Here is a 25,646-nt window from a genome sequence, read left to right as displayed (position 1 = left end):
TTTATCTCGAGACTAAGTCTTAATGGAAAAATTACAAGTTACTCTTGCTGAAATTTTAAAAAGTAATTTCTATCCTTCGTGTCTCTCATCTACTATATAAATAGCCTGGTGTGATTCTTGGAAACCTTTATTTTCTGTCTGCAATAAACTGGTAGAAGAATACATTTCTAAAATACACACTTCTAACCACGGGAAGGAAGTCTATCATACTAGCATCTTTATCATTAATTTGCAGTAATGATCTAGAAACTCAAACCGGAAGGAAGGGTAAAAATATAAAGACAAGCCTTAAATAGCTTGTTGACAGAGAAGCTTTGGAAATAAGTTTAACCTTAGTCTTAGCTACAGTGACCATTTGCCACTGTCTCTCTTTATGGCACTATTGCTCTCTAGGTCAGCAGAGTAGCACCCTGAGGAACCTGCCCTTTCCCTCCATTCTTCATAGGAACTGTGCACTACCCTGTAAGGGAAGGCAGGCTTTGGGAGCTGGTGCAAGAAATTTGTACCAAAGCCTTACTTGGGAGCTGTGCAGCTGTACTCACATTGTAGAGCTTGGAAACAGGCCTGGTGGATTCCATAGGTCCTGAAGTGTTGAAACTAATTGGACATTATATTTATTAAATACCCATTCACCTGCCATATGGAGCACTGCAATTAGTTAGTCTCTTCAGTGGCACTCTACATGCCCATTTGCAATCTGATAGAGATTTTCTCTAGGCCCCATGTTGAGCTGGGCTGTGAGGACTTGGAGTGCAGCATTTAACATCTTTAGCTGGAGACTATTGCCTTCTGAGTATCGCTTTTCTGTGCTCATTACATACATCTGTGCAGCTAAACAAAGATTTGACATATATGTGGACTTTTATTTAGAAAGATAATATCAAATCTGGTTTTGCAGGTTGAGTTTCACTGCTAAAATGAACCCCAGGGCTGGTTGGGTTCTAAGTGTTTCTCATTCGAAGGAAAAAGGACCAGCATGGGTGCAGATAGATAGCTGTGGGATTTAATTCACTGAACAGCAATTCACATTATTATTGTCGTTGTTTAGTAATGCAATTAACTATTTTGTTAACTAGTTTAAAATAATTAGCAAAATTAAAAGCTATAACTGGCTTATAATGCTTTCCGCAAATCATTACCTCCATGCAGAGGGTGATCCCTGTCCAAGTGATGTGCAGGTATATTCATGAAAGTATTGGGCTCTTACCGTGAGGGCACAATCCATGGCATTGCTGTATCATGTGTTACCTTTGCTATAATATTGTGCTGCCTAAATTTCTATGAAACCCTCTTCTTTGCGTTGTGCAAGAGACCTGGTGCTTGCTTCCCAGCAATGATGAGAATGAGTTATGAGCCTCTGTGTCTCTTCCTAAAATAACAGAGAATGAGCTTCATGTGGGCAAGCACTTGACTCATTCTTCTTGGAACTGATAGCTTACCACACAGGACTTGGAGGCTGCTCAGTGAACCAGTCCATGGTTCACAGGAAGAAGAAGCCTCCAGAGGAGCTCAAACACTCAAAGAATAACATTCTTGGCCAAAAATAACTCTGAACACTGAAAACAATTTGAAAAAAAGATCTTGGTTTACTCATAAATCCATTGCAGCAACAATTACCTCCAGACATATCTGAGAGATGAGCATCTTGTCTTTTTACTCTTCTGTTTCCAAGTAGAGCTTGTCCTTAATCAAACCAGAGCTACATATGATGCATGTGACTTATGATCATGAGTCACACAAGCCCCAGTGTCATCTGCTGTTGGGGAAGCCCCAGCAAGCTGCAAGATGTGAAGATAAGAATGATGCAGTTGCAATGATATGATGGTGACCTCTTCTCCACAGAGGATCTGAGAAACCTGGAGGCTTCAGGAAATTACAAAACTGCAGTGATGATCATGTGAGAAAGGCACAGTCCCATGTGCGATGCTGAAGAGGAAGGCAGGCTAGGGTCTATTTTAAGCTCTTCTCAAATGGAAATGGGAAGGATAGAGCCTGAGGAAGATGAGGCTACATGCAGTACTGCAGTGCAGGAGAGGGCAGCATTTTGCATTGTGGGTTTCAGCACTAGCTTGAGAGAACATGGGTGTGAGGGCGAGATAGGCAGCATCTTTCTCCTCCGTGTTCATGCATAAAACTGGAAGTCACCTTTTCTCTTACACATCCTCCACAGCTGCTGTGTGTTTTTCCTTAAGTTTTGCAGCTGCCTGGGGGAATGGTGTAGCCAAGCACACACCATATTTTTGAATCCACATATTTTGACTGGAAGGCCTTTAGCAGACTCCTTGGCACAGCATACAGAATGGCCCACTGACAGCAGAAAGAATATGCCCATCTTGGAGATGTAAATCCTTCCTTGGCCGAAGGAGGTTCAGTGTACTGCCAGCTAGCATTCTTGTTGATTGTTAGCTTTCCAAATTAAAAAATGATTTAAGTCTACATGAGGCAATATGTGCTGTGAGATGCTGCCTTGCCATGGATCTTTACAGATTATTGTATAGACTAGGGAATGAAAAACAAACCTGCCCCAGACCTTTTTCCTTCCTTCTTGTCTCATTCCCAGCCCTGTACAATGTCTCCGCCTATTGCTGGCAGGCAAAGAACACTCGCTTCTCCCTCACAATTTTCAATAGAGAGATAAAAACAGGGATCAACCTGTCAAGAACAGTGGAATGGGTCTGGAAGCCCTGGTGGTTTGGGAAGTAAAGGAAAGGAACCAAGAGTTCCCCAGTGTCATTGCTTTGCTTATGAAGTTACCTAATACCACAACTCATACCACAGAAAGAGTAATCTTTCCCATCTCTGGGAAAATTTCAGGAATGCCTGCTGCAAGAAATGCTCCTAGCATCCCTGCCTGTCTGCTGACAAATAATCCTTCATCCAGAGATGTCATGGTTTCCATGGAAAGAGTTACATTTTTTTTTCCAGGATATTAGAGGCCTGGGGCTCATCCCTGTGAATTGTTTACAACCCAGGATCCTGCACGCTGGGAAATGGCCTTCGTATTTGAACAGGAATGCAGCAAATCCATGTGGTGACAAACACAATGTCAAACACAACTGTCTTGGAGCTGGGGCTTCTATTTGAGGCTGGGCTTTCATTTGTACTAAACCTTGTTTATCTATACAGAAAGGTATAGAGGAATCTTGAAGTAAAAATAAATACTAGAGTCCAAAGCATTTAACAAAACATGGATTACTCCAAATTAAAAAAATAAACAACAAACAAAAAATATTTTAATGCAGTTTACTGCAGACAGAGAAGTAATTGTTTAATGGTTGTCGTGGCTTCCTTTTGATGTTGAACTCAAACCTTGATAACAGAGATGGGCAAAATGGAAACCCTTATGAGCATCTTCGGAAAATAAATGAGGAATGTATTTTTAAATTAGTCTGTTAAAAAGTATGTGCTCAGGATTGTTCCATTTATCTGTATACTTGGCTGTCAATGAGCTTGGGGAAACAGCGAAGGACACTTGCCAGTTCCTGCAGAGGGACAGGAAGGGTCACTTTAAAACAACATGTTCAGCCTGACATGAAAATCCCATTTGTGAAATGTTTTAAAGAAACAAGCTGCTTGTCTTCCTAGCCAAATGCTGTTTTTGTTAGGACCCGTGCATTACTAGAAATGCTTACTGTTACACTACATTATGTTTAAACAAAAATGGGCTCCATTTTCTTTCTGTAAGAACTGGGATATATAAGATCCTGTAATGGATCTGATTAAATTATAGTAGGACTAGAAACATTATCTAATAACTACTTAATCGTGTGGTTATTTTATTAATATTTCTTTGTTATTAAGGTAGTAAAAGTAATTGAAATGTTAATCTAGGATATTTGCTAAGGTATAATGGCCATTCTATATTCAATTCGTGTTCCATACTGTGGGTTAAGGATGGATTTGCGATGAGAAAAATATGAAATCCTTGGGTCTCAGCAGTCTTGGTTTAAGGGATTGTATTGCATTGGTTGCACTTGTCTGGCCACAAGGTGTAAAGTAATGATCAGGTTGGCAAGCTTACATGCCTTTGATATTGTTGCATGCTGATAACAATAGATCTGTGAAAGCAGGAACTCCTCCAAAAGTTAACCTCCAGGGTAACTATTTTAGCAGGTGGTGTCGTGCAGACATAATAAAGCTAATGGGGGTGTGACCTTGAGAAATGCTATACTTGGCACTTTCTGATTCAGATTGTAGGTGCTTTTGTTTTGGCTTGGATATAGTTGTGTGAAATATTTTTTTAAAGGGATATATATAGTACAAGATGAAAGGTACTGGTATTATTGTAGTTCTGCTTTCATAGTACATAGAAAGAAAAATAGTATTTTGGATATTGAAATGAAAAAAGGAGCCAAGTACAGTTTTTAAATCCTGGTAACTGACATTTACACAGAGCCAGAAAGAATGAGACAGCTCCCAGATTTTGTTACCCCATTTTTTGCTAAAATATTACTAAATTACCTGTAGTGACACTATTTTCAAAATGTAGAAACAGTGCTTTTGTTATAATGATTAACTAAAGAGAAGATTGAAGATATAAAAAATGCATAATTTTCAGTAGTATTCAGTATTTATTATCTTATCAGATAGCTGGCTCCTGTTCCCTCTGACTTACAATTAAAACAAATTGCAATTTATTTTAATGAGGGTAGGACAAGCCCCAGAGATTTTTAAATTTTATTTGAAGTCTGAAAGGCCTGGTCTAAGTGACTTTTTGTGTTGTCTCAAATATCAACTCCATGTAAAAAAATTTTTTTTTAAATAGTTCATGCTGCTAGTTCATCATTTTAAATATTTTATTCTGCGTCTAATTTCAGCATCATGTTGGTTTTCCTTCTCCTTTCTTTGCTCTTCACCTACTATATAAAAAGAAAGCCAGTTGTCCTGCCAGCTTGAAAATTCAACATGCAAATGTGATCAAGGAATCACCTTGTTGAGCAAGACCAAAGTGAAGCCACGGCAAATTAACAGTACAGGACCAGCATAGTTGTACAATTGTGCACAGTTTAGGAGAATAAGGCTTGTGCTAACTCATGGTATTTGGATGTGGGAGAACTATCACTTCCTAAGAACAATTTCACAGCTGCAAGGAAATAAATATAAAATTCTTGGTGCAAATTTGAAAATTCAGGGGAGTTTAGAGCTGCTTATGAAATCTGTGGCTCAAATCCATCTCTGGGGAAAGTAGAAGTGTGGATGGAAATAGGTGAAGGTGATGAAATAGGTGAAGATGTCCTATCCATTTAAAACAAGGTGACTGTATTGTAAGGAAACTAGGAGAATATGTCAAGAGAGGTAATTTTGTGCCTGCCCTGCTCTCATACTCTGTTCCATGGGCATATTTCTGTCAAAAAACATCAAAGATAGATACTGAGCTAACAGGACCTTCTGTCTGGGCTGATGTGCATAGGCAATGCTCTGTGCCACTGTTTGGTGTCTTTGGCCAGTGCTAGTGGCATCAGACTCTTACTGTGTCAGCTGGTGTTAACCTCCTGAAGGTCAAGGATAAGATTTTGCCTTTTATCACAAGACTGTATGGGTGGTTTGTAGCTTTTTTGTTTTTTAAGTCCCCCAACTCATTCTAGGTGACCGAAGAGCACCCTTGAACAAAATTTCAGGTACTGGGAAAGCAAAGGGAGTAAATTGGCCATTTTTATAGGTCCCTCCCACATAAAAAAGTAGACAAGTCATTATGTGTCTATATTTTATATTTTTGCAGATGAACACAAGGCAATATAGGAGATGTTTCCTTTCCCCTCTGCTCTTAAATGAGCACTTACAACTGTTGCTGCAGAAACAGCTAGGGCCTCAGCAGCATTTAAAGTGCAAGGTTGCTCAGACCCCTGGCACAGAATTTGGTCTCTGCTAGGTAAATTGCATTGAATTTGGGACCTGTTGTTGACTCACATTTAAATCAACAAACATGTATGAGAAACAATTAAATCTATTGCTTGCTAACTACACAGAAGATATATGTGTTCTGTTACATCTCATTCTATTATTTTTGTGCTTCAGTTAATAAATATAATAAACATGCCCAACAAATACATTACTGCAGGATGCTAATATACTGAGGATATTGAATATAATAGTTGTCCTGGAGAAATGGCCCAACAGAACAAATGAAAAAATACATCAATAATTTGATATGATTTGATGTGATTATTCTGTCTTGTTTTTCTAGGGACAATAATTATCACTATAATTTCTTTCTCAGAAATCCTATATAGCAAGATAAAGGAACAACAGGTCATCACTGGAGTCACAGAGCAGTTCCTTTAACTTATGTCATCTATGGTGAATTCTATTCCGCTTTATTTTAAAGTCTGGTGTTTAGCATATGCCTACCTAAAGGACTCTCTACCAAGAGCACAATTAATATTAATGAGTAATATATTTGTGCTTTATAGATGTGTATGTGCATGAACAAAATATATTTGATCTTGGTTAGACTTTCTCTGTTTTTTGTCAACAGACTTGTGCTTGTTTATGAAAAAAATATTTTATGAGAGGGTAGAGTTTTCAAGGGAAAACAAGCCTGCTACACTAACTTTTCAGTAAAAAAACAGAATCTACACAGTGCTATTTCAGTAAGCTTTCCAGCCCACAAAAATGTTGAACTAATCACCCAGCATTATTTTGTGTTCTTTGATAAAGGTTTAACATTGCAATTGAAATCAGGAGGGTATCTGTACAATGCTATTTTCAGGGAGATTCCAGCTGAGCCCTGACCTGCAAAAAGATGTGCTAAAAATAGACTTCTATTTTTATGATGCAGATCCTCAAGGGTGGAGTGAAAATATGAAATCAAGGTGCATGTGAGTGCCTATTTTTAGCTTTGCATTTTGTTTGGCCAGTTTGGTAATAAATATAGTGTGTCAACTCCAGAGGAAGAATGGAAGGTAGACCACAGACACATAATTCTGCAAACAGCACACAGCTAAATAGATACTGCTGCTTCCCTTTTTTCTTTCTGCATGTACCAAGCTCTGTGGATTTCTTCAGTAAATAAAAAAAAACAGGATATAGGTATGCCTAGAGTCTTCAGAGTCTTCACACGTCCTTGTAAGACCAGTTCAAGAAATCCTTTTATGTCTGTTGCTTTTCTACTATCAGTCACATAATTCATAGCCATTGCTTAAAAATCTTTGTAGGGAACTCTTCTAGGTTGTTTCTGTTGGTGGTATATCCATATGAGCATTATTACTTGAGGTTTCCTATGGTGTTAAATTGACACATTAAGTTGAATTTTGGTTTTAGACTGTTGTCTTGTTCCATTTCCAAAGAATGACTGAAAGAGGCTGGTAGTCTAGTCTCCATATGACTCCTGGAATTTTATATTCCAAACGCCCACCAGGAAATATTAGTGCAATGCATCTAAAATGTGATCTATAGCTTTCAGCAAAATTTACACACAAATTCACAAATATTAATCATCTTGAGGGATGGTACTCATTTTAATCCTAATGCCATTTACTTAGCAAATAATTTTGTCTCATTCTCTATACACTTATATTGTTAACATTTATTTGTATCACACATAATTGCAAAGCAGGATGGATGAGTGCTTCGGTGACGTCTTATATCACTGTAAGTTTGCTGCTTGAAGACTGTGCATCAAAGCATTTTGTGCATCGCTTGTTCCTTGCCAGACTAAGTGGTGCCCACACAAATATTACCATCTGGTAACTTCTGTTTAAAACAGCTGCTGTCAGAGTATTCCCAATTTTTAATCGGCATCTAGATTTATAAATGCCAAAGCCAAGTAACCTTTCCTCTCATTGCAAAGGGAAGAGCTTCTTAGATTCCTGGGCCACACTATAGATTGCTGATCTCCTCCTTGAGCCATATCCATGCACAAAAGCATCATATTCCAGCTATAAAATGCCCAGTGACACTTGACTTGTTTTTGGAAAACTGTCTGTACGAGAACGTTTGCAAGATAAATAGACCTTGCAAGTTTGGCTTAAATCATATGAAGGAAAAAAAAAAGGAGTGGAGAATGACAAGGAATAATAGTTGTCCACTGAACTGTTGTGGTCTAGAAGTTGTTTGGGTTCTTGGGTTTTGCAGCAGCACACAATTGAAAGCATGGGGTGATACTTCTTAATAGCCATGCATTGATAAAAGCAGCTATTCTTAGGTTTGGGGAGAGAAGGATCAGATCACAGTTAAATACTGAAACATTGTGGACTAAAAAGAAATGAATCTGGAATAATGCTTTGCAAATAATAAAATATTAAAGGAGCTAGTATACACTGTGATTTTTTACAGGAATTATTCATCATTTTAAGAGAGTAATAATACAAAGACGCTTAAAGCTAGCAGGATGGGGTCTTCCATTGATGACATGTAACTTTTATGATAATTTTTTCCTCCATATTCTTGGATCTTTAAGTTACAGGAATAATTTATTAGGAATTTCTTCAAGATATTGGAGGAAGAAGTAATACTGCCTAGTCTGCAGACAATGGACTTCTTTATTTCTTTACCAGCAGACATACAGATTTTCTCCAATATTACTACTTTTTCTTTCCAGTCAGTGGAGCTTTACCATTGATGTAGTATGCAATAAGTCACAGCCTCATAAGCTGTAACTCCAGAGAACTACTGGACATAGCTAAAAATTACAATTCTGTCTTGGAGGAGTTATTGGGCAGCAGGGAAGATTGGGGGACTGGTTGCTATAGGAGTGGGTAAAATTTAGCTCATGATATGTTCTTGTTACAGCTGAATAATGCTGGTGTGGGATTTGTGTGAAACACAGCAGAACCTAGGTAAGAAATCAATGGGTGCATTGAAAGGAAGGTTAGTGTGAAAAAGTTCAAATATTCAAAAACAAAAATTCTCTATCTTCTTATTTTATCCATTCTCAAAACAAACAAACAAAAAAGCCCAAACCCAGTATCTGCCAGTATGCTAAATTTAATATTTTATTTACCTAAGCCTTCAAAATTTCTTCTTCTGGGTTGGAAATCTCACCATTTCTTGCCTCTCCTATTAAAACTGGGCAAAGACTGTATTCATATTTGCCATGTAGCCCATAGAAGCAAGCAACTGCAAATACTGGGATGCTCTGCTAGAAACTATGCTGCTGCTAATGCCGTATACTAAGAGATGCTCCCCTTCCCTGCTGAATTCTGATGATTAACATTTTTTCCACATCAGTGGTGGCTGAGGAAGGAAGGGCACTGCATGGGGTAGATTTCTAGTTGTTCTGTGGACTCTGGGAGAGAGGTGGAGTATTCGCCTCTCCAAACATGTGTAGGCAGGGAATGTGTGTGTGTCACTCTGTCTTTGAAACATCGGAACTAAATTGTTTTTTGCCTCTTGTAGTAATCCCCCTACTCACTTCTGGCAGGGTGGCTTGGATACCCTTTCAAATGAAGCTTTATTGCTTTTCCACACGTCATTAAGGGGCTGAATTTCAGTCCCAGGTTTTTGTAGAATTATTCGGTCTGGTTTTGTTCAGAGTAGAATACAGTTTAATAAAGAGCCACATTTGTCCCCTGTAAACAGGACTATAGAAATTGCACATAAGATTGATTTGGATGAATATGCTGGAACACAGTATATGATGGCATATATTTTCTGCATTACAGTCACCTGGGTATAATGCATATTGTTTATTTTGCAAGCCCATCAGGGCAGCCAAGAGAGCAGGTTTCTGTAAAGCACTTTGGTTTCCCTTTTCTCTGTCTTCACTGAAGGCAGAGACATGCTGGAGTCAGTCTCACTCTTTTATGCATATCTATGTTGTTATTCATCAACTGGAGAGCCACAGTCAGCTATCTAGGCACTTTGCAACCTTTGTAATGTGCAGTTGCTGGTGATTTTTTCCCCATCAAGCGTTAATTGCACAGTCTCTACTCTAGCATGGATTTAATAAGATATTTTTCTCCAGTATTCAAGTGCTCTTGCTAAAGCACAGCTATAGTAATTATATTAAGGAAGGTCATGAGTTGAAAAAATGTACTAAGCCTTGTTTTAAAATGAGATAATATTAGCAACACATATTGCATGAAGCTTGGAACTTGACCAAGATAAAGCAACTTAATAAAGACTATTTTTTGGAAGAATAAGGTGGTTTTTTTTTTGAAAATTATAAAAGTGTTGAATCACAACGATGATGATTTTGAAAGGATGGAGTAATTGGATTGCTTCGTTATCACAGTTGAGTAAATAAAGGGTGATTCCATTGAGGCAAACATAATCCTGCCAGTAAGAGAAATATAAAATATTTTTCTAAAACAGGAGATTTTTATAGGAGGATAACCAGCCTAGAGGCATGAAATCTTACCCTTTAGAAAGTCCTCTTCCTTCCAAGGTCTCACATGTTAAGCCTCATGTTTTTTATATATTGCCTGTGTTGAAAAATGCACAACAAATTTCCCTCCTGTAGATTTATTTTGTGTCAGGAAAGTGTTTGGCATTCCAAATGTTATCTCAGTATGAATCTCTGATATACATATATTCTTCTTGTACGTGAAATCACAGCACATTCTTCTGATCCTAGAATCCCAGCAGTAGCCTTCTACTTCCACTTTCTCCTTTGCCTTGACAGACTGGAGCCTGTGAGAAGGAGCTCCAGAAAGCAACGCAAAACAAAGACATTTCATCAGTACCTGGCCTCTCTTAATGAAATTCCTGATAGAGCATAAATGATAAGCTGTATCTTTCAAGAACAATTTGATATTATTGAGTTTCTGCTTGGTGCAGCAATAGTACGCTGCAAACAGACCACAAAAGTAGCCTGATTTTATCAGATCCACTTGTATAACATCTGTGTATTTTAAAGGACATAGGGACATACAACTTTCTGAATCTTATTAGACTATTGACTGATCAAGTCAGATATCTTACTTCCTACAATCACCATTACCTCATGCTTTAGAGGAAAGCAAATACTGATTATTAAGATGTGTCCCCCTGTAAAATGTCAGAGACAAAAAGTTACTTCTTTCTGTCTCTATCAGTTTCAAAATTTTAAATAAACTCTGCATATTCATCAATTGTTAGAAAATATTGTCTTAAAAATCCAACTCCAAATATTTTTGCATACTATATGAACAATATATACTCATGTTGCTAAAAAAATATGTTCTAAAATAAAATTCTCTTGGCCAAAATGAAAATGTACCTGTTGTCTTTGAACTGCAGGTTAAGAGAAAGGTGAATCCTCTTCTCTGCTCGCCTTCTATGGGCAAGATAATGAGGTCTTAAATGAATCTTAGCTAGAAGAGAAAGCTGTAGCTTTCTGTATAAACCCTACTCGTGGAACTATTCCTAGTAGCAAATTTTATTCAGTGGTAAATCTGTGTTGGTTTTAGCCCTCAGCAACCATTCATGGATTTAATCAATATTAGGAGCTGGATGAATAATTCAATTTGATCTACTCTCTTTCAGCCTGTGAAATCCATCTTCAGGTTTCATCTCCTTCATGTGTTTATCCACGTACTACATGACTCCTTTCAGATCTTTTCCATTCAAGATGATGATTCCAATAGCATGAGCTGGCCCCTAGTTCTGCGAAGAGTTTATTTAAACAGAAATTAATCAAAGAACTGTGAAAGGAGAAACGTGCAAAATTCAACACTGATATTCCAGTCTCTGGGTTAGATGGATGGATAGGTGCCATTCTAATCATGCTGATGTGAATGGCAGAGTTCCCACTGACTTCAAAAAGGGCATGGTTTCAGATTATGTGCTAATTCTTACATCTGAAAATGTAAAATTGCAGCATGCAAATGCAGTTGTGAAATATTTTCCAGCACCAAATGTCTCTTTTCAGTTTAAAGAAAAGGAATGCAGATGTGATTAATGGTCTTGCATTATAAATATTTGTGTGAATGTTTATCCGGATTCTTTTATATCAGTTGTCCCATGCTAAAACTTCAAGATGGTGTGGTCGAAATATAACTTAACTATATTAAAGAGGTCACTGTATTTTTTTCTCTTTTGGATGATCTGGAATCAATGACTACTTAGGTGAAAGAGAAATTTGGTGAAAATGCTGTGACTTACTCATGGGGATTATTGTTTGTTGGCAAATTTAGAAAGCCTTTGCTGGAGAAGCTGGGCCATAGCATTTGATGGTGTTTGTGTTTCAGGCCTTTTTAGTTCTGTTAGACTTTAATGCTTTATGGGTCCAATATAATGTGCATTATGTGTTTTTTATTTTTTTTTTCCCATTAGACATCAGTGAAAGCCAAGATTCAGTGCAACTTAGTTCTAAAAGCTGAGTGGTTTCCTTTTTGATGAAGCTAATAACTTTAATGAAAGCTTTTTTAGGTAGCTTGCATTCAGACTCCATTCTTCTCAGTGAATGTGCTGACAGCAAGACAACAAAATTACATGTTTTAAAAACAATGAAAGTGTGACAGTTATTGGCATTGGGATGAAAGATGGTGGGCAGCAGCAGACTCATGTTCTTAATTACTAATTTTCATGCTTTTAAGTGCTTCTTTTTTATGTAATCTAATAGGTACCAGTTTATCACATTGCTACATTTAGCAGCTTCAAGTGGACTTGGGTGACTTGGTGGTTTGTTTTGGTAATTGGATAACACTTGGATGAAATGCAGAAACAATATGTAAAATAATAGGCTGGTAAAAGAAAGTCAGTTAGATAGAATTTGCACATCCATGTATAGGTTTGGACTAAAAGAAGTTGGAGATTAATTATATCTTTTATTTTCTTGTGTTGTGACAGAGCAGCTGCAAAGCTTTGCAACAGTTTTGGAAATACTATACATTTCTGTTCCCAAAGTTAGGAGATAGGCCAAGGCTGGAGTTAGTCAAACTGCTTCTACACTGTTAAGAAGTGATGGCAAGAAAACCTCTTTCTTGAGCTTGGTTACTCGGTTACTTGGTTACTCTTACTGCTCTTTCAACATTTTCTCCAGCTCTTTCCTGGGGACTTTTGCAACCATTCTGGCTTGAAAGGGCATTGGATTAGCCAACAGGCAGGAAAGTTTTTGCTGGTTCCCTGTCTCCCACAGAATCAAAATTCTGCATTTTTGAACTCTCTTTTCCAAATGGTCTTAGTCTGTGTATCAGAGTTGGAATCATCATTTGTATTCTTGCATATATTTCTACCTTTCCATCCAGTCTTATTTTTGCTGGCCCTGAAATACTCCTGTGGCACAGGAGTAGTCAGAATCCTCTATATCCTTACAAGAGCCTGACAGTATGTGACAATATCTGACAGTAGGAAGTAGAACTAGGATCTATTTTTGATATTATTTTTCCCTGACTTGGTGAATCAAAGAACAAACTCAGTCTTTCCCTCCTCACACATACAGGTCAGCAGCTTCTTACTGTCTCATTATGTAAAGAAATCCATGCTTTAAACAATGTATTTTTTATAAACGAAATCACAGTAGGACCCCAATCACCTATTAGTCAGTGGAAGGCTATACAGTTCACAGCAGCTTCAAAGTACATTCTGCTTCTGAGTAGTTGATGTAAAAATTAAACACATTCAGCTTTTAGAAGTGAATCTCTCCACTTTTTACATAAATGATTGGAAATACTCCTTCTGCTTTCTGGGCAAAGTTTGTAATAAGTTTTGGATTGTGATCTAATGCTCTCTGTTTAAGTGCAGCGAAGAACATTTTGGTATTTTTGATACTGAATGTTAGCATGGATTTAGCAGATCAGTTCTCACAGACCATTAAATCTGACATATGTACTCCATGAGAAATAGAAATCATTTTGTTCTTCATGGTTTTGGAGTCATTAGAAAGGCTGAGGTACATCTATAATGGCTGTCCATCAATATAACCATTACATTTAACAGTGGACAACTTGCAAACTTGGGTATCCTTAACACCATTATTGCAAAAACTACTAGTCTTAAGTCATTCTGAAGGACTGTAGAGCTTTTGCCTTCCTTCAGATGCAGGCAATAGGAGATATGAAGCACAACACCCATAGCACTGGAAGTGACATGTAACTATTAGACTGGCTGCAGGTGCCACCCATTCGTGTGTGATGCTTTTTGGACATGACCCCTCTCCATAATAACAGTGTAGATATGAGTCTTATGGCAGGAATGCTGAGTGGGTGGTGGGGATATGAACAAATTATGAAGCCAGTTCTGCTCCAGAGATGCTACCCGGATGGCACACAGACTCATCAGAAAGGTTCATTATCATTTCCTAATGTCATTTTTCCAGCATCCAGGAAAAAACAGATTAATGTGAATAACAGGTACAAGATGTTTGCTTTATAAATATCAAAATATGAACCTATTGAATATTCTTTTTTAAAAATGTAGTTCTATGTTTTTCTAAGACATACAAGCTATCTATCTGCCTCAAGGATATAAAAACACGTTTTCTAGAGGAACAGAATCCAGCTCTTAAAATCCTTCCTTGGCTGCCCTGGCCAAGGAAGTTGGCAGTTTGCAAGTGTAAGGAAAGACTTTCCCAGAGTAGGATGAGCTTAAAAAAACCAAACAAAAAAAACAGATTAAATGAAGTACACAGCTGAAAACTGCTATGCAAGCCTAAGACAGGCTGGAGTCAACAGTGTCCTAAATTTCTCTCTTTTCACACTTCATTCTTTCCTCCAAATTGGCAGCTGTTTTCCTGAACAGTCATTCCTTCCCGTAGCTGTTGGCTAAGAGGCCACTTCTAAGACTGATGCAATATCATTCAAGACGAGAGTGCTTTTCTTAGAAATACAAGTTGTTGTCATTTTCCTATCCTTTCCCCACTAGAATCCCAATACATCGGCATGCCACACGCAGATGTGCCTGTAACATGGTCATAATAGTATATCTTTTTCTTCTGAGACTTCTTGTAGCCACAACATAGGTGTTTTTTTAACATGAGCTTTGTGACTGCCAATATAGCTACCTCCCAGTTGTGTAGGTTTTCCATGAAGACATGGGGCATCCTTTCCTTGGGGGGAACGCCACCTTAGCAAGGTAAGTCTGCCTTAAAACTAGAACTGTGCAAAGCTACCTGATAACCTTATACTTCAGCCTCTTCCAAGATGTCTCTTATTTGCTCTTTGCCTTGTGAAATAATGAATCTATACTCTGTTTTTCACTTAATTCTGATGATTTTATGATCTTTTTTAACTTTTAAAACTCATTTTGCATCTTAGCCCTTCTGACTTCATCATTGCATTCTTTTAATGTTTCTTTATGCTTATCCTTATTCCCATGGGCTTTCCAAGCTTTTTATGATTTCTCCTTTTCAATACTAATAAAAGGGAAATTTGTTTAAGAACTGATAGAAATTATTTCTTTTCTTTTTATGAAACTTGTGCAAGAAGTACATAATTCTGTATACTCTTATAAATAAAACAGTTACATAAATGTCTAAAAGCCCTTTGGATCTTGCTCAGTCTTGTCACCCTGAATGAAAAGTATTTTTTTTTCAGTTTTGATTTCTATACCTTTTGCTTTCACTAAACCTTGGGCTGTGTGCCCTGTAGTGTGATATTCCTATTATATAAAAATGTTCTTGTGCATGTACATGCATATCTGTTCCTTTGAAACATATTTTCCATCTAAAATCCACAATTCATTTGCTGTGGAGCTGTTTTCCCCCATTTTGTAGACGAAAACAAAGTCATCATCATAAATATTTGATTGTATCTGTAGTCACTGGTGCTGTTAAACTGATATGATTATGCCTGTGATGCTGTTCAAGGTACATGCGTGCAAACTTTTGCCTTCCAAGAATATCAAGAGACAAAACTTTTCTAGGTATTGCATGACTTTTCTATGTAACTTGGGAACTGAAGTACAGAGCAGAAAGAGTTTTATTTCTTCCAATTTTGGCAACCTTAGTATCTGTATGTACGAAAGGATTAGAATCAGTCTTATCTTAGTCAAATTATGTGAGATTGAATAAAGGAATTATAAAAACAGTAACGACTATATAATATGATTAGGTGACATTTCAATACTTTTAATGAGACTTTTGTTGCTGTTGTTAGAAAAAGAGCTTATATTTCTCTTACAAGGTTTTATATGGAAAATGTTTCCAAATGATGTTTAGCCAGTGATTTCAAAAAGAATAGGATTTGTCTGTTATGAAGACGTTTGGGTTTTTTTTTTTTAGAAAATACTTATTTTGAATATTTTTCTGATGACATAATGATGCCACTCAGTTTTTCTTTAGTTCTATAAATGGCATAGTTGGTTTAGATACATAAAGCATGACACTTTTAAGAAATTTACATCTTTGCAAGGTAAGGGAGTTGACATATTCAAATAAGGAAAACAAGTGTGAATATTCCCAGATTCAGTCAGAGAGAGCTTGGTATATTTACCCTGTCTCAGTACGGGCTTGCTTATTAACCTGCTAAATTTGCATCTACGCTTGATGGATTGGCATGTTTGCAGCCTGTCGTGGGGTGTGGAGAACTGAGACCTGAAAGTTAAGAGGTAATAAACAAGAGCTTTTGAGAAGGTGGATCAGTGTACGAGCACTCCTCAGTCTGTTTCAGCACAAAGACAGATGGTTTAGGTAACACCAACTCCTGCACCACATGGAACTTGTCTTTTTGACTTCATGCTGCACTGGGAGGCTCCTGTGTGCCCGGTGGCCTTGTCCTGGTGGCCTTGTCCCTGCTCGCAGGCACAGAGCCACTCTGGAAGCTCGGGCGGGAGCCAAGCAGCACGGCTGACCCCAGGGGAACTCTGTCCCGTGGCAAGTTTGAACCTGGGCCACGCTTGGACTTGGGCCACGTTCTCAGGTGCTGGGAACTGAGGCCCCTGCTCGCGCTGCGGAAGTTGGTGGATGTGCCGGGCCCAGCATCTCCTCTAGCTCCCCAGGGGAAGTTGCCTTGTGATGTGAGAAGGGGAGAGTGCGTGTTTTTGGCTCCGGCTCTTTGGTAGTTTGCCACAGCTTAGGTGTGACACAAAGATCTGAACTCTGTTGAACTTTGTAAACAGGAAATTGCTACTTTCTTCAGAGAAGGGCCATTTGTTTGTTGACAACTGTCAACGGGTTTATGTTTGAGGGTAAAACACCACAAAGGCATTTGAAACTTGGGAGGTTTTCTTATTCTATGAGCTTGTATAGCACCTGCACAATAAAAACTTGCTCAAGTGGCAGGCTGACAACTGCTTTTGGGGAAAATGTCCTGCGGTCTATTCCAAGGACAGGTGTATATTGCTACTGTGCTTCAATGCATAGAAATCTCATGTACCAGGCAATGCCGATGAGAGATGTGCTTGTGGTAAACTATTCAGTTCCATAATTTAAAATTCAATCAGAAAGAGTAACTTGGAATTGATAAGGGTGTTTTTGATGGAAAGGGGGGAAAAAAGGTAGTGACATTTTGAGGATCTAACAGTGTTGTTAAACTGTATTCATATGAATAATTCAGACTTGCAGAGAATACATTCACAACTGTAAATTGCAAACACACAGGGAGAAAATATGGATAAGTGGTATAAACATGGAATCAAGGAAAAAATGTGCCCAAGCCATTTGAAAAAAAAAAAAAAAAAAAAGATAAACTTGTAGAACTAGTTGTTATTATTTTTAAATCAAAAATATTTGTGTCTGATATGAAGATCTTCTGGACTAGTTGATATAAATGTATTCTAAAGTAGAGTCTGAAAATGTGCTGAAAATCATTTTTTTGGGGGCGAGGTTCAAGATATGAGGGTAAGCAAAAGAAATGAGAGAAATGGGACAAAAGAGAAATTAATATATTATGTAGTAGCTGTAATATTTTTTCAGTTTCTAGAAAATTTAAATAGCTAAAGATTGAAGGTAGTGAGAGACATGATATGAGAGTTACAGGTGTCTTGGACTACATATGAGATTTGCATTGTTTGAACAAAGATAAGAATTTGATACATCCTGTTTCTCAGTGGCTAATCCAAGCAGAATTCCCATTCATCTACAAATTTCAAGAAAACCTGCTCATTAGTCTCTGATTCACAAAGGCTGCATCTTTCCGCATCCTGGCATTAAACTAGACCTTCGCTGTTTGCCATTTATATTAAGTATATTCATTTAATATGTTTCTAATTACAGTCGGTGCTTAGGTGCAGGCACACTAGGTTTACAGAGACAGTTGTGGCAACTGCTCACAGAAAGGAATTAGACAGTTTACAGAAATGAGAAAAGGCAATTTATGTGCTTGTGTAATAACCAAATGATCAAAAAGTGCCCTAAATAAAGAGAACTGATCATCTGAAAGTGTTTTCCTAGACATGCACACCAGGAAAATGTTTTCACTTGGGAAAAAAAAAAAAAAAAAAAAAAAGAAGCCAAGCAATCAAAACAGAATTAGAGCAGAAACACATGGTATATGGAAAATCTCTCCTGATAATTTCTGCTTTCAGCTCAGTGTCAGGCTTGTTTTGCCCATCTGTGATGCTTCTTATGTTTTCAATAAGTTCTTCCTTATTTTGGACTTAAAATTCCTGATGCGTGCTTTTCTGTGGGATATGTTCTTGTTGCTTCTTTAGTTGCAGCTTTTACATATTTGTTCTTCACGGAGAGACAGAAAGCTGGATCAAAAGATCTGCATCAGTTCAAACTGAGTGGGAGCACAGGAGCATTCTGTATCATCAGAACTGTTACGTAAAATGGCAGTTGCTTTCAGGGAAGTTGGGATCTTGTACTTTAAAGGTGCAGAAATAAAAACCTTCTATTTCTATAATGTCTCGAATTTGCAGAGCTCCTTACACTAACAACATACTAGCAAATAAGTAGTTATAGCAATAGTCCTGTTAAAAGACAGTTTTTCCAGTAAAATATAGGTGTATCTACATCTTCAACTTAGCTGTTCAGATTCCTGCTAAGTATAAAATCTTAGAGCTAAGCAGAAATACTCTAAGGATTTTGTTTTATTTCATCTTTGTCAGTTCTAATTCACATATCCAACTCTTCAGTACGACCAAAAGGTCAAAAATCCAAGAAAAAAGCCTGGGGTTCTAAAATATTTCCCCGACTGCAAACATTGGGGCTTTAAGCAAAATATGAAGTATTTTAGAGCTCCTCATGGAAAGTTGTGAGAGCTGTTTATATAAAACTATGGAAGTATCTACCACAGTGACTCACATAAAGCACATCTCTATAATAAAAGGTTTTATGAAGATCTTAAAAAAATGGACTCATATTCTCAGCCATAAGTACTTAATTGCTTTCATGCTATAATAGATGTATCTGTTTCCAGTTACAGAGCCCAGGTTACCAACTTGTGAAACACAAAACAGTGCATTTCAGTTGAACAAGAGTGGGACTGAGTTCTTTGTGACATGTCCTTCAGATGAAGTGCTTTCAGGTGGCTTCCTCTTTGTCTAGAGGAGTTTGTCAATTGGCAATAAAAGATACGGAATTCTTAGTCATGAATCAGAAATCAAGTGTATAGAAATGTGTGGCTACAAATCAGAGTCCCAAAGGTCAAGCCAGGGTTTCCTTTACTGAACATTGTCTTCATTTGCAGAAAGATGTCTTTATTTACAAGTGGATTATAGAACAGTGCTTAATAGATGTAATTGCATTCACTATCCTAAAAAATCCCACATACTCAAATATTTGATATTATATATCAAAAATTACTGAATAAGATTAAATGACTTTTGTGTCACTGCATTACGTAAAGCAGAATTATATGGCTGTATTTTGTTAGGTGAATATTACGATAATTACATTTGCATGAATATTATGACAGATGACCAGTTTCTGCAGATTTAGCATAGCTTACCAATGAAACTGCTTGCTGTTTATGTAGATGAACATCAACAACTGTGTACTGTAAGATACCTATGTGATATGGCTTTCTAGAATATGGAATAACTATGACCTATATATATTTTTCAGAGGTATTTAAGAAAAATAAAAGCAGAGTGTTTCTCACATCAGTGATGTCTGAGCTTGACATCTGTGTGCAAGTGAAGCTAGGGAATAACTTGGGGTTCTTTTTAAAAATTTATAATTGAAATAATGATGGTATAAGGACCCATGAGGAAGAAGAATGGGTAGAAGAATTAATTTTTAAAAAGGTTACAGAAATTAAAATCAAACAATGTAAAGACCATGACGCTCTCTCTCCCCTAATCAATGACTATTGACAGAGTTGAGAAAAGATCCTTAAAAGCTTTGTGACAGCTACTTATGAATCTCATAAATTTAAAAATAAATTGTAGCAATGTAAGTCTTTCTTGTTTAAAGAATAGAGCACATGATGTGCTCTGAGGCGCACCTGACTCTAAAGTGTAATGGGAATCATTCAGCAGCAAGTAGACTGCATATTGCGTATACACGTTTCATGTGAATGATACTTAAGAAAGGAAGAATTAATGGAAATACTGATTTTGATCAGTTCATTCATCAGAGAGGAGCTGTGGTCTTTTAAAACCTTCTGGAACATTTGTGATACAATTATCCAATCTCTTAATGGACTCAGGGTAATTTTGGTTTAGATTTTAAGTATTTTCTAGCCTATTTAATCAGCTGTCATTTGTAAAGTACTTTGAAGATCTAAAGCGTATTATAAATGCTGTGTTTCATAACTAGTAGCTCACTAGTTTACTTTTGTGTGTACATTGAGTTTTTTGGACAGGAAATACAGAAAGAGAAGATAAATTCATTTTGGAAGAGAATCTGTTATGCCGAAATGACTTCAGAAGACTGCTTAGAAAAAGCCATAAAAGAAATGATGATTTATTTAAGAACAAAAGCATGGTGACTTCTGAATATTACATCACCAAATGAGGAACCCACAAGCAAGACATAATTTCTACTGTAAGTAACCACTATTATAGACAAATATTCAAAATTTCATTTAATTTAGTTGAATTTCAGAATTTTTAATCACTTCTCATGTTGGACTAGGACAAAATGCCTCAAACATATCAATTTTAAATTTAGCTGTCTTAATTTAGTTAATTGCCTTTTTCAAAAATGTTTACCTTGTATTAAGGTCTATTTAAACACAAAGCATGTGTATGCATCTAAGATTTGCTGTATCTGGCTGACGTAATTTCATCAGTTAGCCAGTATGTTATTACTGGGAATGCTCAGTTGGGAAGTTGAAGATGTCCTTAACTTTGATCTGATCACAGATACCACTGAAATATTGTGCATGCTTATATAAATATAACAATGTGATGATTAATTTGGAGTCTGAGGATTGGGAAACTGTTGTGTAGTCTGATCTTTATCCAGTAAACCACTTAACACATTCCTTCATGTAAACATGTTAGTGTAAATAGTGCTATTATAGTCAAATATTAGAGATGCTTGTGCTTTTCTTAGGAATTAGCAACAGGTATTTCACTTTTTACTGGAAAATTTTATCAGACCCTGCTGTGATAGCCAAAATCTGAGAAAGAAAAAAAATCTCTGCTTGTGCTTTGACCTCATGAGACATGAAAGTCTGTTTAGAGATCTGTTATGTTTGATTCAGGCTGGGGACATGGACTGTAGGTTTCTGAATCAGAAAAGTCTTCCGAACACCACAAGATCATCTATTGTGGGTTTAGAGTATTTGTTTATGCTTTTGGGGCATTTTGTTTTGTTTTATTTTCTGTCTTCTTGTGCAAAACTGTGGAAAATCTCTGCTTCTCTCCAGTGTGATATATAAGTGGGTTTTGTTTCTGAGCAAGGAAGTTTAATGCTGCTGCTTGTGTTTGTTTGTAGTTTGTCCCTGAGCATAAAGCTGAACATTATCTTGAGTAATTTTGTTGAATTGGGGATCAGCTACTTACATCCTTCACAGTGGAATTTTTAGTACCATGTATTCCACTCTGTTCTTTAATTCATTTCTGTTGTTTACAGAGATACGTCTTTCCTTTGGATCACTGTTTACTGATTATTATGTCTGAAATTGTGCCAAAACATATCTTTATTCTGAATGCTTAATTATGTTCAAATTACACCACCCATAATACTTTTTACTGAAGTACGGCATTTTCTTGAATTAATTCAATCCTTTATCACATGTTCCTTTATCTTATTTTATAATATTGGAAATAAACAAACAAAAAACTTGTTTTTATCAACTTTTATGCTATGGTCCTGAAGAGTTTAGAAAGCAGTAGAGGTAAGTTAAACAGAAGTATCAAGACTGCTGTAGCACCCAAATGCACAGAAGTGTGGCAGCTGTTCCATAGGCTGCAGTAAGGCTTTAATCTTCCCATGACAAGTGAAGAATACATTTATAAAGTCAGAAGGACACTTAGGCAGGCAGAGTGTAATTACCTAACTAGAATTTAAGTAATGCCTCAGGATGACCTGGAAAGGAAGGTATTGCTCGCTGTGAGTAGGTGCCAGGCTGTAAATGTTCTTAGAATATTTACTACACTAAGTAACCTGCAGTACAGTCATAATTGGAAATGTTAGAAGAATAAAGAGAAAAATGTACAGTGTCAGTAATTTTCAATGTAGTAATGAACCATAATAGAACAGAACCATCATGCTTTACATTACAATTACATTTTATAAAATGTGTTAATATGACTTCAGAGAAGGTATTTGCTGTCCTTTGGGTGAAAACTCACCAACTTTAGTATTTAAAAAAAAAAAACACTTTTCAAAAGAAGGGAGTAGCTGCTTCAGTACTCTCGGAACTGGAAATTGTACATGTGGAGTGGGATTAACAGGATATAGTCCTTTTCTGTATCTGTGGCATTATATTTGATGTGTATATTAGAGTACATACTAGAGGACAATTGGTGCACCACATGGAAGGTGGAAGTGAATATTAACCATGGACTGAAGTACAAAATCTTGTCATATGAAAAATAAATTCTAATACTTCTGAGCCAACCAGAGCAGACATGATATGCTTTGAAGGTGCCTTTAATAGACTTCTAATATATATGTCTTTAGGTTTATTGATCCTTTGTCTGCAAGGCAGGAGTTCCCAGGAAAGGCGTAACCTAAAGTGAGATAGGTGAGGTTAATAGCAGCAATAATAGGAAACCATGACAGCCTAGTACCACAAAGAGTACCTCAACTCCATCTTCCGAGGCTATTGGAAAGGCTGAGGTGACAATCTGTTAGGAAAGTAGTAAAGAGAAAGTAACATATTTCTATGTCTTGGAAACAGGAATTATGTTTGAAGGGAAAAAGAAAAAAAAAAAAGAAGGGCAGAAGGTTGTCCCAGATCTAGGACCAGGGTTTTTTGACCATCTGCTTTGCCAGTATTTTTGATAGTGCCCAGATCATGCTCCTGCCAAATCATCCGATGTTCTGTTCTTTTAGATTTTGTTCCACCATGCCACTGCACTTCAAACTCTCTAAAGTGCCTCAGATTAGCTAAGAAGCTGCAGCAATTAATATAGCCAGGCATTTGTCAGCCCCCTGCAGCTGTAAGGACTTGGCTTGTAGAGACCATTTAGATTCATGTATGCTTAGTACACATGCTTTGTGTTCCTCATGGTCTTCGGTGAGAAATCTACTGAGGTCAAGATTTTCAAACTGGAAGTGTACCAAGTGCAGGACAGAGGTAAGCTGAAAACTGGGAGAAGAGGAGGAGACATGGATTGAAGAAGTACAAGCAAAAAAATAGATGGAAATTAACTCTTCCTAAATGTAGGGTATGATGTGTGAAAGATAAACAGTACTGACTAAGCAATGTGGGAGAAAGCGAGAGGCATCATATCAAGGTGTAGTAGATTTCTCATGTTCTTTTCATATTTTAATGTGATTGATTGCCGTAAATGAAAAAGATGGTAATCAATTTCCTCATACTTACAGCATCTTCCCCTCTTTATTATTTTGTATTGAAAAGAGGAGATTTACTTCCTACCATTTCTCTGGAAGAGAGAGAAACTGATCTATGCTGGCAGGAAAATTCATATAACATTCAACATGGTGTGATATTGAATCTTTAGTTTGATGTGGTAAAACACAAAATAACACAAAGACCCATACCTTTCCTGCCAAGTGTATTATTTGTTTCATCCTTCTTTATTTTTGACTAATGGAGAGGAAAAAATACATGATTTAATGTAGTCTTGACCACTTACTAGCAATTCAGTGTATTGAAACAATGCTTACTGTATAGAACACTAGAGTAAATTTTCCATGCTGGAGTTGTGAGTTACTCAAGGGAACATACCTTTTTTTACAGGAGGCCAGAGTGGGTGAGGAGACAGATCATTTTATTCATGCTATGTTTCATATAAGGATAAAATGGAGGTTAACAGCAAGAGGTTACTGAGCAAACAGACTGTAGCCCAGAATGCCACAAAAGTCAAGCACACTTCTAATTTTTTATTTCTTCTTTCCCTTTCACATTCCCATGAGTTTAGGCCAAGCTCTAAAAATCCTTTTCCCTGCAGATCTCTCTGCACACTTTCAATAAAATAAAACATAGTATACCTTAGTGGTGGATAGAGTATACTGTAGTGGTGGATAGAGTAGCTGGAGATATGTCTTTGCAGGTGGACATTGATCTCCAGCTGTGCAAGTCATTTCTGTTGCTCAGTACTCTGGGTATAAAGTAGTATCATGATGGTGACACTTGTTTTTTCTTGCCTCTTCTTGGCTTATCTAGCTTGCCTGCACACTACTTGTTTCTCAAGACATATTTAAGAAGTATCTGAAATCAGAAGACTTTTCAGCTAGTCAAGGCCTCCAAAGACCTACAGAATAGATAAGAGGAAACCAAATTTAGCGATGTACTTCATTCAGAAACACAACCTTACATTGCAGCTGTAAGAGCCTATGCCTCTTATCCATGCTGTGATCCTTAAAATATATATGACCCCTGTTCCTTGGTAGTATTGCCTATCAATACAAACAATCCCAAGTGTTTAGACAAAATAATCCACTGTGATTTCTCTGAATAAGAGCTCCAAAAAAAAAAAAGAAAAAGCTCTGACTTTGAGCATGGCCTTCTGAGGCACAATAGTAGTCTCCAAAAGCAGCAGCGAAAGTTGCAGAGCATTAGGCTGTCTTCGTTGTTCAGCTTCCTTTCATTAGTGTTTGGAAAGAGATGGAGTTCAACTTTCTTCAGTTAATACTTATTCTATGAAAAGGCACTTAGGAGATAAAGCAGGTAGCTCAAGATCGCTGTAATTTCTGTAAAAGACAGATGAAAAGGAAAGAAAAGGCCAGCCTGCATGGACTGGAGAGGGAAGCAGGGAGAGAACCCAAGCACAGTTCTCCAACAGAAGGTCCCTGATGATAGAGATTTCTGCGGAGAACTTTTGAACTGTCACCTTTCTCAAACTAGATAAAATTAACCTTGATGCAGCTCTGTAACTTTCCATTCTTGTATGCATCAAAGCTTTCCTTACATGTCTTACCTAAAGGTAAGGCACTTCGGTAAAATAAGAGAAAATTATGACAGATTGGGTACTACATTGCTACTTTAATCCTTTTGCTGAAATGCAGATATTTCCAGTATTTGTAGAGCAGAAGTAAGAGTTTTTTCATTATAAAACTTTGGTAAAATCAGCACTGCAAAAGGAAAAATGCCTTTTAATTCTGGAAATACATCCTTTGCATTATAGGGGTGTTTCACTGACTAAGTAATCATTATTTTGCAAAATTATAATTAGAAATAGGTAGAAAGAGAATTAGGGTAGTAAATAACAAACCAGATAGAGTTCCCTTTCCTTTCCTTTCCTTTCCTTTCCTTTCCTTTCCTTTCCTTTCCTTTCCTTTCCTTTCCTTTCCTTTCCTTTCCTTTCCTTTCCTTTCCTTT

At 37.1% G+C, this 25,646-nt stretch overlaps 1 protein-coding gene across 1 annotated transcript in view; it reads left to right on the top strand.

The window, feature by feature from the left end:
- Positions 1-20,618: 20,618 nt before the first annotated feature.
- KCNK2 (potassium two pore domain channel subfamily K member 2) overlaps positions 20,619-25,646 on the top strand; it is a 93,369-nt gene continuing 88,341 nt past the window's right edge. Inside the window, exon 1 of the mRNA XM_026048424.1 lies at positions 20,619-20,731. Coding sequence (XP_025904209.1) covers positions 20,698-20,731 — 34 coding nt within the window. The 5' untranslated portion in view covers positions 20,619-20,697. The remainder of the gene's footprint in view (positions 20,732-25,646) is intronic.

Source organism: Nothoprocta perdicaria, unplaced genomic scaffold (genome assembly GCF_003342845.1).
Source record: "Nothoprocta perdicaria isolate Ctin4 unplaced genomic scaffold, notPer1 scaffold_54, whole genome shotgun sequence".
NCBI lineage: Eukaryota > Metazoa > Chordata > Aves > Tinamiformes > Tinamidae > Nothoprocta > Nothoprocta perdicaria.
This window is presented reverse-complemented; position numbering and strand designations above follow the sequence as displayed.